Below are 12,488 nucleotides of genomic sequence, written 5' to 3' on the forward strand. Positions count from 1 at the left end.
CTGCGACCCCATGAACCGCAGCACGCCCGGGCCTCCCTGTCCATCACCAACTCCGGGAGTCTACCCAAACCCACGTCCATTGAGTCGGTGATGCCATCCAACCATCTTATCCTCTGTTGTCCCCTTCTCCTCCTGCCCTCAATCTTGCCCAGCATCAGGGTCTTTTCCAATGAGTCAGCTAGATTTCTAATTTATATTCAATCAAAACTTTGATATTCTTCCATTTATTCTGGCATCTAGTATTATTGCTGAAAGCTAAAATGTTTATTATTTTACTAATTAGAAAAAAAATTGAATGAGGCTTGAAACTTCCAATCCAACTATAAAAATGTAGACAAACACTATGTTGTAAAGGCAAAACAGCCCCAAAACAGGAAAATAACTTGATACAGTATCATTAACTAAAATACAGATTTTGTTCAAATTTCACAGAATTGTATGCTAGTGTCCATTATTTGTTTTCATACCTTTTTGAAGGTTCCACATTGTATTTAGTTGCATTGAGCAGCTTCAGCTGCATGCAACACATTCTGACAAATTCTCTTTCATTTTTACTTTGTTACAGATATTTTCTTTTTCTTTCTTTTTTTTTAACTTTCTTTCTTTCTTTTTTTTTTTTTTTTTTTTTCATTTATTTTTATTAGTTGGAGGCTAATTTCTTTACAATATTGTATTGGTTTTTGCCATATGTTGACATGAATCAGCCATGGATTTACATGTGTTCCCCATCCCAATCCCCCCTCCCACCTCCCTCCCCATCCCATCCCTCTGGGTCTTCCCAGTGCACCAGCACCGAGCACTTGTCTCATGCATCCAACCTGGGCTGGTGATCTGTTTCACCGTTGATAATATACTTTTCTCAATGTTATTCTCTCAGAACATCCCACCCTCACCTTCTCCCACAGAGTCCCAAAGTCTGTTCTGTACATCTGTGTCTCTTTTTCTGTTTTGCATATAGGGTTGTTGTTACCATCTTTTTAAATTCCATATATATGCATTAGTATACTGTATTGGTCTTTATCTTTCTGGCTTACTTCACTCTGTATAATGGACTCCAGTTTCATCCATCTCATTAGAACTTACTTTCCTTATTATGGCTTCTTAGATACATTTGTCATTTAAAAGTGGACATTTAATTTCCAAATACATGGGATTTAAAAAATATCTTTGATATTAATTTCTCACTTAAATGTTTTCTTCTCTACAATAATTCTGTGTTTTTCAGTCTTTTAGCCTTCTTGAGGTGTTCAATGGCTAAGTCAAAGATCTATCTTGGTAAATGTCATATTAAACTTGAAAATATGTGGATTATTTTCAAATATCTTTTGATATTGATTTCTAATGTAATTCCACAGTGATAAGAGGATAGACTCTGTATGATTTCAGTACCTTTAGACCATGAATTTTTTCCCCCTTGTTATATGTCCCTGGATATGAGCCATGCCATGCAAGGTTATCCAAGATCGATGGGTCATGGTGGACAGTTCTGACAAAACGTGGTGCACAGGAGAAGAAAATGGTAAACCACTTCAACATTCTTGCCCTGATAAGTCCATTGACAGTATGAAAAGGAAAAAAAAAAAAAAATGACACTGAAAGATAAGTCCCCTAGGTGGGTAGGTGTCCAATATGCTACTGGGAAACAGTGGAGAAATAGCTCCAGAAAGAACAAAGAGGCTGAGCCAAACCAGAAATAACATACAGTTTTGGATGTATCTGGTGTTGAAGGTAAGTTCTGATGCTGTAAAGAACAATATCACATTGAAACCTGGAATGTTAAATCCATGAATCAAGATAAATTGGACAAATAAGAGATGGCCAAACAGGAGATTGCAAGCATGAACTTTTTAGGAATCAGTGAACAAAAATGGATTAAAATGGGTGAATTTAATTCAGATGGGAAAGGCTAGTGATATCTTTAAGCAAATTAGAGAAACCAAGGGAGCAATTGATGCAAATATGGGCACCATAAAGGACAGAAATGGCAAGTACCTAACAGAAGCAGAAGAAGTTAAGAAGAGGTGGAAAGAATACACAGAAGAACTATACAAAAAAGGTCTTAATGACGCAGATCGCCCAGATGCTGTGGTCACTCACCTAGAGGAAGACATCCTGGAGTGTGCAGTCAAGTGGGCCTTAGGAAGCATTACTCCAAACAAAGCCAAGGGCAGTGATGGAATTCCAGTTGAGCTCTTTCAAATCCTAAAAGATGATTCTGTTAAAGTGCTGTAGTCTATCTGCCAGTAAATTTGAAAAACACAGCAATGACTCCAGGGCTGCATAAGGTCAGTATCCTTTCCAACACCAAAGGACAATACCAATGAATGTTCAAACTATTGCAAAATTGCACTCATTTCACGTGCTACCAATGTAATGCTCAAAATCCTTCAAGCTAGGCTTAAACAGCATGCCAACCAAGAACTTTCAGATGTACAAGCTGGATTTAGAAAAGGCAGAGTAACCAGATGTCAAATTGCCAACAACTGCTGAATCATAGAAAAATCAAGAGATTTCCTGAAAAATATCTACTTCTGCTTCATTGACTATGCTAAAGCTTTTGAGTATGTGGATCAGAACAAGCTGTGGAAAATTCTTAGAGATGGGAATATCAGACCTCCTTACCTGTCTCCTGAGAAATCTGTAGGCAGATCAAGATGCAGCAGTTAGAACTGGACATGGAACAACAGACTGATTCAAAATTCTGAAAGGAGTACGTCAAGACTGTATATTGTCACCTTGCTATTTAACTTATAGGTAGGGCACATTGTGTGAAATGCCATGCTGGATGGCCCACAAACTGGAATGAAGGTTTCTAGAAGAAATATCAATAACCTCAAATGGTAGGAAGCAAAGAGTAACTAAATAGCCTTTTGAAAACAGATTGCCAGTCCAGGTAGGATACATGAGACAAGTGCTCGGGGCTGGTGCACTGGGAAGACCCAGAGGGATGGGATGGGGAGAAAGGTGGGAGGGGGGATCGGGATGGGGAACACATGTAAATCCATGGCTGATTCATGTCAATGTATGGCAAAAACCACTACAATATTGTAAAGTAATTAGCCTCCAACTAATAAAAATAAATGGAAAAAAAAAAAAAAAAAGCTGGCTTACAACTCAACATTCAACAAACCTAAAATCATGGCATCCAGTCCTATCTCTTCAAGGCAAGTGGGGAAAAAAATGAAAAGAGTGACAGACTTGGTTTTCTTGGGCTCCAAAATCCCTGTGGATAGTGACTGAAGTCACAAAATTCAAAGATGCTTGTTCCTTGGAAGAAAGGCTATGACAAACTTAGCATATTTAAAAGCAGAGACATCACTTTGCTGACAAAGGTCTATCTAATCAAAGCTATGGTTTTTCCAGTAGTCATGTATGGATATGAGAAATGCATCATAACGAAAGTTGAGGGCCAAAGAATTGATGCTTTTGAACTGTGGTGTTGAAGAATACTCTTGAAAGTCTCTTGGACTACAAGGAGATCAAACCAGTCAATCCTAAAGGAAATCAGTCCTGAATATTCATTAGAAGGACTGATGCTGAAGCTGAAGCTCCAATACTTTGGCCATCTGATGCTCACTCCTGGCTCACTCACTCTTTTTGAGGAGGTTTATAGGCTATATGGCTGGTGAGACACGATCCCCTCCTAAGAAAATGTAGGCGCTCAGACAGGTAACCTTTGCTGCTACTCTTTTTGTTTGTTTGTTTGTTTAATTTCTTTTAAAATTTGTTTTTGTTGTAGTAAGATTTTTTTAATGTAATATATTGCAGGATTTATAACCAGGTACTGCTTTCTTTCTTTCTTTTTATTTTTTCCATTTATTTTTATTGGTTGGAAGCTAATTACTTTACAATATTGTAGTGGTTTTTGCCATACATTGACATGAATCAGCCATGGAACCCTATTACACTGTTGGTGGGAATGCAAACTAATACAGCCACTATGGAGAACAGTGTGGAGATTCCTTAAAAAACTGGAAATAGAACTGCCATATGACCCAGCAATCCCACTCCTGGGAATACACACCGAGGAAACCAGATCTGAAAGAGACACGTGCACCCCAATGTTCATCGCAGCACTGTTTATAATTGCCAGGATATGGAAGCAACCTAGATGCCCATCTTTCTTTTTTCTTAAAAAGCAAAACAAAACAAAATTTCATTTAAGATACATTTAGGCACCTTTGAAGCTTGGATTTTGAAATGTTTCAGTAGTGGACAGAAATCCGCTGTTGGAATCTCCTAGTCTTCCAGGTTTAATTTGAAATGTTTTCAGTTTTGTTTTGGATTTTTGTGTGGTATTTTATTTCCTTTATACCAATTTCCCTTTTCCATGCTGTTTTGGGGTGGCTGCCTAACTCTGGTGACAATTCTTTCTACATTAACAAAAATGTGGTGTTTTAAATTCCATAATGTTTTGCATTTTTAAAATTGTTTTTAAAGAAATATTCTAACTGCTTTCACTATTACTGTTCTTTGCCAGCCTTTTCAGGAGCCAAAGCAAGCAAGCAAGCAAACAAACAAACAAAAATACCCAGAGAAAAAACTTTCCTTCTTCCCCCTTCCTGATGATGAGTGAGAAGTATTGAGAATTTTCGGGGTCAGTGCCCTTCTAAACTCCCCTCCTCCCAATAGTGCAGCTGTAGAATGAATGGCAAATGCAGCGGTTAGGATTCAGGCACAACCCCAGCCTGCTGGCAGCAGAGCAATAAGTTGGTAGGTGGAAGCAGAAGGAAGAATTCTACAGGTTGATGGCTACTGGCAGTCTGCATAGGAGAAGAGAGAGAACGTGACGTACTATGTCCAGCAACAGGGCAGACATGGAAACAGGGCTGCAATTGCTGATCTTGACTCTAAAATGGTTCTTTTGGTCTCACAGACTGGATGAAGATTGATCTTGACTGGATGTTTTTTCAAATGGAGGATAGAAGTAACACAAAACAAGGAAGCGGTAGCTCTCCAGTGTTTAGTTCAATGTGCTTTATTTCTACAATAAAAACAACAGAACTGGTGGAGGGTGGGGGGAGGGAAGCCAAGACTCTCCCTACCACAATATATAAACTCTTGTAAATGTGTTCATTGTTTTTTATTGCCATTTGCTCACTCAAAGAACACCTCTCAGTGCAAAACATGGTTTCCATTCTTATAGGTATTTCAATCTATTCAAAGAAATAGGATGGCCCATGTCAAAAGTTAAATGCTGTGACAATGCAATATATGATTCTCAAATGATTGGTATAAAAATATAAAAACTAAAAACATAGGTGATTACTGTGAACTAAGGGGTATGGAATGTAGCATATGAGGAGTCTATAAAGTATGAAATGCGATGAGGTCTGGGGAGAAGCATAGCATGAGATGATAAAACACATTATATTAGGTAAATATTTGGGTATAAGCTTGGGATTTAAGCTTTTTATGACTTATCTGAAAAGATTATAATAAGAAAATTTAATTTTACAGTCTCATTAAAATCTCTGATAGTTTATATAGAATTTATATTTCCATGTGTATACAGTTTGTTAGCCATTTGCTGTTTAAGTCAGATTTATGTAGGAGGGAAATAACTGGAGAGCCATTGGAGTTTTGTTCAGCTTTAATAAAAAATAAATAAATAAAAATGGAGCCATTGATTTTTGTTTCAAGCTAAGCAACCATAGTCTCTGATAAAAATAAAGAATTTCCTTTTCAGCTGGTAAGGCACAGAATATTTATCTTTGGTTGATCATAGAAAGAAGTTGGCCTGTGCTATCTGTCTTAATGAGGCTTTGTTAATACAAAAGAGACAATAAGGCTGAAAACAGCTTTTGTCTTACTGAATCCTTATCATATCTGGGACATCTTCATGAAGGAAAATAGAAGTTGGGTGACACTTATTAAATAAACATCTAAAATAAAAACAAATGTGTGAAATGATAGGTTTCTCTCATCATTCTCAGGAGCTATACAATAATTAGTGTTGCTTGTGGTTTCAAAGAATAAAGTTTATTTTCTCTCCCTGACCTTAATGGCATGTGCTTAGCACAGCATGTAAAAAAGGAAAGAAACATAGGCATCAATCCCACACCATTACATTTTAAAAGCCTCCTTGACAATTATCTCGGTCTATTATCTCTGTAGCCAAAATCTGAGATATAGCTACTGAGTAATGAAGCCAAACACACCATAGGAAGAGCATATTGTTTTTGCTCTGATACTGCATGTTAGCTCTATATTGTGTGCAGACATCCACAAACATCTTTAAACAAATTAAAAAGAATTAGAATGCCTCAAAAGCATTGACTAATTTAATGATAACCTTAAGTTTTATTTTGGAACTGAAGTCCACTTTCTTAGCCTTTTATTGTTGCATCTATATCTCAAGATGAGGAGAAACAAACTCAGTGTCCTCCTTATGGGCAGAATTAGAATCCCTTGTAGGATTATTAGCTGTTTCCTCAATATTTGCTTGAATAGCACCCTAAGTGGGGGTCCTACACCTGAAGTCATCTGGTCCCATTGTGTACATAGTTCAATTTGTCAGCTATCTCTCTCTTTGGCTGAATCTTCTCTTAATATACACTGATTACAACTGCTTTTACAACATAAACAGTGCTTTGTCCAGACATTAGTGCTTCAAATGTTAAAAAAACTCTATCTTCTTTTTTAAAATTTTCTCTTTTATTGATAATTATCATTTCTTATAATTCTTAACCATGTAACTTGATTTCTAGTCTTCGTATCATCCTGGTCATCCTGGTTCAGATTTACCTTAATGTATGAATAATCCTTTTACATATTTCATTCAGAACTTAAGAGTGTACTCCAGCTGCGACCTGATAGGTATAAAACACAGGAAAGTGTGATAGAGATGGTATTTTTGTTAGTGTAAACTAATGCTGAGTTTTAGAGGAATCATACTGTAGAATTTGTCAACTAAACTCTTGAGATTTGTTTTCAGTCTTATTTCCTGAAAAATAATTTTAAATAGATACTTAATTTTGTTTTAGGTTGAAGAGTTAGCATTATTTCTGTTAAACTTCAACTTCTCTTTAGGGCTTGAATTTGCCGCTCACAGGTGTATTTTTATGATCCTAAGATTCTAAGGACTTTTCCTCAAATGGTAATTGCAAATATTGCAGGCAATTGTCATGACGATTGTATTTTCAAATGAAATGAGTTCCTTCAGTATGTCATTGTCAATAGTCATAGGACAATGCTTCTTTCCCACAGATTTCTTCTAACCTTCCCTAAAGAATTTAGACCTTTCAGTCATGTTTCAGTTCAAGTCAGGTACAGACTAAACGGATGTTTCAAGAATTTAAGATCTGTACTTTTCTCCTAAATGTGGAGCTTTTGCCCCAATTTTAATTTTTCCCTAAGAAAGTGAGATGAAGGAGAGGAGAATATTAAAAAAGATGCAGTACTTTCAGAAATGGGATTTTTACACCTACAAAATAAGCAGATATATTCAAAGAATCCTCATCAAAATAATCAACTAACAAGTAATATTAAAGCTATCTGTACTATAGAAGAGGGCTAGACGTGATTCATATGCTAAAGGACCAAATATTCTAGTCAGGATATTTAGAGGAAACAGATGAACAAGTATATTAAACATTTCACATAGATTTTTCAGCTAACAACATATCAGAAACTACAGAAAAGTGGATGAATAATTGTGAAATGAGTGTCACGGATGATGAATAACATGGTTGTATGTCAGCATGGGCCAAGGGAATTCTGTCGGGATGGATGGCATGAATGGGGCTTTTAAGGGTGAGATTTTGGGGCAGTGTTCTAAACGAAAGAACAGCATGAATTATGGTCCTTGACACCTGTTGTTGCTGTTTTAGCTGCTCAATCATGTCCAACTCTTTTGTGACCCCATGGACTATAGCCCACAAGACTCCCGTGTCTGTGGGATTTCCCAGGTAAGAATAATGGAATGGTTGCCATTTCCTTCCCCAGAGGATCTTCCTGGCCCAGAAACCGAACCTGTGCTTCCTGCATTGTAGGCAGATTCATTACCACTGAGCCATTGCTGAAGCCCTCCTTGACACCCACTTAATTTGTATTCTTACATATTTTGCCACTCTGTTCACATGGTTAAGATCATATTCATTTTTAAAAATCGATTTAATTCACTACAACTCTTGAGACAAAAAATTATTAGTGGCTCCAAGTAATGCAACTAAGTTTTAAACACTGGAATTGTGTATCTTAATGAAATATATTTTCTCTTTGTTACAAATGAAGATCAAGGGAAGCTTGATCTCCTGGAATTTTGAGAGGGGAATCAGAAAAGCAGTGGGCCACATCAGTACCAGCATGCTGAAGGACACAGGCTATGTAAAACTCAAAGAGGCCACGTCTGGGAAAGGTCATGAGTCTCAGTAAATACAAATGCAAAGAGATCCACAGAGTTTTCTAGAGAGTTTTGAACCACAAAGTCCAGGAATAAAACTAAATTCAGGAATGTTCCCATTTTGTCAGGAGATAAAGATGTAAACTTGGTCTAAATAAGATTTAGAGTTTTTTTCAGAACTCCTCCCTCTGAACAGTTTTATTATTATTTTTTTAATCAGTCTCTTTTACCTTCAGTTCAATTCAGTTCAGTTCAGTTCAGTTCAGTCGCTCAGTCGTCTCTGACTCTTTGCGACCCTCGCAGCACGCCTTGGATGCTTTTAAAGGTACCAATGGGACTATTAATGCGTATACTTAGACCAGAAATGTTGCTTTGCTACAAACAATCTTATATATTCTTGTTGAGAATGCCCATAAAGCCAGAAGTACGTTGTTTGGAATATGGTCATTGAATAGTGTAATTAACTGGTGTGAAACAGGAAATTCATGAGACATGTTTTTCACGTTTTATGAACTGTATCTGAATGTAAGCCAAACTTTTGTTTCATTTATTCTTTGTTTTAATATATACATATTTTGTTGAATTATAGCTAACTTACAGTTTTTCAGGTGTACAGCAGGGTGATTCAGTTATACATATAAACATAGATTATTTTTCATTATAGGTCATTAGAAGATATAGTACCGTGTACTATACAGCAAAACTTTGTTGCTTGTTGTGTATTTAATTATTTATTTTTGTTAGAAATCTACCATTCTATTCATACTAAGTAAAATAAGTGGAATTAAAATGTCACAAATTTTCTGGCTAGGAAAAAGTCCATAAATTTTCTAAAATATATATAATACATTTATATATGTGTATGTATACCAAAGCTTTTCTACTATGCTTAATAAAGGCTTGAAAAAGAACGTTTCAAAAAAAGACAAGATGGAGAAATTAGAAAACATAAACTAAATGAAATGAAAGTACTGAATATGAAACAGAAAAGGCAAAACAAACTAGGTAAAAGTGAAAGCTCGTCATGTAGTCTAGTTGTTTTTAAACACTGCAACTCATTAGAAACACATCTGGAGCTCTGGAGAAAAATTGTCATACTGAGGCATTTATATTTTTCAAAGAATTCCAAGGTAATTCTGATTTGCATCTGGATTAAAAAAAAGTGATTGCAATTTTTTTTCTATTAAATAGTAGGTTCAGTGATATAGATTCTATTATTTTCTGTTGACAATCATAATACAATGGTAGTGAGTGAAAAATAGTTGTGTGTGTGTGTGCTCAGCCACTCAACTGCGTCCGACTCTTTACAACCCAATGGACTGTAGCCGTGGGATTTCATCCATGGGATTTTGCAGGCAAGAATACCAGAGTGTGTTGCAACACCAGAATAATCACTACAAAATATGTTGCTTCCCTGGTAGTTCAGCTGGTAAAGAATCCACCTGCAATGCAGGAGACCCTGGCTTGATTCCTGAGTCAGGAAGATACCCTGGAGATGGGATAGAATACGCCCCAGTATTCCTGGGCTTCCTTGATGGCTCAGATGGTAAAGAATCCATCTGTTATGACGGAGACCTAGGTTTGATTCTGTGTTGGGAAGATCCCCTGGGGAAGGGAAAGGCTAACCTCTCCAGTACTCTAGCCTGGAGAATCCCCATGGACAGAGGAGCCTGGTGGGCTACAGGGGCAAAGACTCAGACATGACTGAGCCATGATGCACAGCACAGCACATCAGTTTTCACAGTCAACAGAAAGACAAAATAAATAAGTAAATAAATAAAAGATAATTACAATTGCAAGACATAATGGGAATATGATAAACCTTACATACAATTTAGGGAGTTGAGTGATTTGGTAAGTAAAAGTGCATATATGCACATATTTTCATCTGCACTGCCAGTCTATGTCTTTTGATTGTTGCATTTAATCCATTTACAGTTAAAGTAATTATCAATATGTATGATTCTATTACTATTTTCTTAATTGTTTGGATTTATTTAATATAGATCTTTTCCTTTTGTGTTTTGTACTTAGAGGAGTTCCTTTAGTATTTGTTGTAAGGTTGGTTTGGTGGTGATGGATTCTCTTAACTTTTGTTTGTCTGGAAAGCTATTGATTTCTCCATCAAATCTGAATAAGAGTCTTGCTGGGTAGAGGATTCTTGATTGTAGTTTCTTCCCTTTCATCACTTTAAATATATCATGTCATTCCCTTTTGGCTTGTAGGGTTTCTATTGAGAAATCAGCTGATAATCTTATGGGAGTTCCCTTGTAGTTATTTGTTATTTTCCCTTTTTTTTTAATATTTTTATATTTGTGTTTAATCTTTGTCAGTTTGATTACTATGTGTCTTGCTGCATTCCTCCTTGGGTTTATTCTGCATGGGACTGTTTGTGGTTCCTGGACTTGGTTAACTATTTCCTTTCCCATGTTAAGGAAGCTTTAATCTATTATTTCTTCAAATATTTTCTCTGGTCTTTTTTTTTCTCTCTCTTCTTTTGGGACCCCTATAATGCAAATGTTGGTACATTTAATCTTATTCCAGAGGTCTCCTAGGTTGTCTTCATTTTTTTTTTTTTTTTCATTCTTTTGTCTATATTCTGTTCTATAGCAGTGATTTCCACCATTGTGCCTTCCAGGTCACTTATTTGTTCTTCTGCATCAATTATTCTGCTATTGATTCCTTCTAGGGAACTGTTAATCTTTGTTTGTTTATTCTTTAGCTGTTTTTTTTTTTTTTTTTTTTATGTCTTTGGTAAACATTTCTTGCATTTTCTCCATTCTGTTTCTGAGACCCTGGATCATCTTCACTATCATTATTCTGAATTCTCTTTCTTGAAGGATGCCTATCTCCATTTATATGGTCTTTTTTTTTTTTTTTTTGGATTTTATCTTGTCCTTTCATCTGGAACATAACACTGCTTTTTCATCCTGATTACTTTTCTGCAATGTGATTTTTGTTTTAACTGCTATGGGATCATGGTTCTTCTTGTTTCTCCTGTCTATCTTCTGGTGGATGAGGCTAAGAAGCTTGTGTAAGCTTCCTGATGGGAAGGACAGGTACAAAAAGTGGATCTTGCTCTGGTGGGCAAGGCCTTGCTCAATAAAGCTTTAGTCAAATTACCTGCTGATTGTTGGGGTTGTGCTTCCCCCATTTTGTTTGTTTCCCCCCTCAGTTGTTTGGACTGAGACAACCAGGCCGTGGGCACCATGGACTCTCTGGTAGGGTTATTGATGACCTCCAAGACCAAAGGGCATCTTCCAGGACTGCTCCTGTGAGTGCCCCCGTTCCTGTGATGAGCCCCTGCTGACACTTGCCTCCACAGGAGACCCTCCAACACTAGCAGGTATGTCTGCTTCAGGCCTCTGTGGTGTTACTGCTCCTTTCCCCTGGATCTTGGTGTATACAGGATTTTGTTTGCGTTTTCCAAGAGTGGAGTCTCTGCTTTCCCCAGTCCTGTGGAAGTCCCATAATTAAATCCTGCTGGCCTTCAGTGTCAGATTCCCTGAGAATTCCCAGTCCCTTTATTGAATCCCTGGGGAAGCATGACATGGGGCTCCAAACCGTCACAGCAGTGGGAGATCTTCTTTCATACTATTGTTCTCCGGTTTGTGGGTCACTCACCCAGTTGGTATGGGATTTGATTTTATCATGACTGTACCCCTCCTACCATCTTACTGTGGCTTCTTTGTCGCTGGACATAGGGTATCTTTTTTGCTGATTTCCAGCATCCTCCTGTCAATGGTTATTCAACAGTCACTTGTGGTTTTGGTGTTTTTGCAGATGAACACACAAACTTCTACTCTGTCATCTTGAACTGGAGAACGTGTTTCTGTTTTTTTTTTTTTTTAATTGGACTATAGTTGATTTAATGTTGTATTAGTTTCAGGGGTACAGCAAAGTGAATTAGTTATTCATATACAAATATTCACTCTTTTTTGTTTTTTTTTCCCATATAGATCATTACTGAGTATTAAGTAGAATTCCCTGTGCTATGCAGTGGATTGGTTATCTACTCTATATGCAATAGAGTGTATATGCCGATCCCAGCCTCCCAATTTATCCCTCCCTCTTATACCTAGATAACCATAAGTTTGCTTTCTATATCTGAAACTACTTCTGTTTTGTAAATAAGCTTATTTGT

General features: G+C 36.9%; 1 protein-coding gene across 1 annotated transcript in view; it reads left to right on the plus strand.

Annotated features, from left to right (window-relative positions):
• SYT4 (synaptotagmin 4) overlaps window positions 1-4,602 on the plus strand; it is a 142,879-nt gene extending 138,277 nt beyond the window's left edge. The window contains exon 4 of the mRNA XM_061131332.1: window positions 4,481-4,602. Within this exon, the coding sequence (XP_060987315.1) occupies window positions 4,481-4,566 (86 nt within the window). The 3' untranslated portion in view covers window positions 4,567-4,602. The remainder of the gene's footprint in view (window positions 1-4,480) is intronic.
• Window positions 4,603-12,488: the final 7,886 nt, after the last annotated feature.

This window comes from Dama dama, chromosome 27 (assembly GCF_033118175.1).
Source record: "Dama dama isolate Ldn47 chromosome 27, ASM3311817v1, whole genome shotgun sequence".
NCBI classification, from domain to species: Eukaryota; Metazoa; Chordata; class Mammalia; order Artiodactyla; family Cervidae; genus Dama; species Dama dama.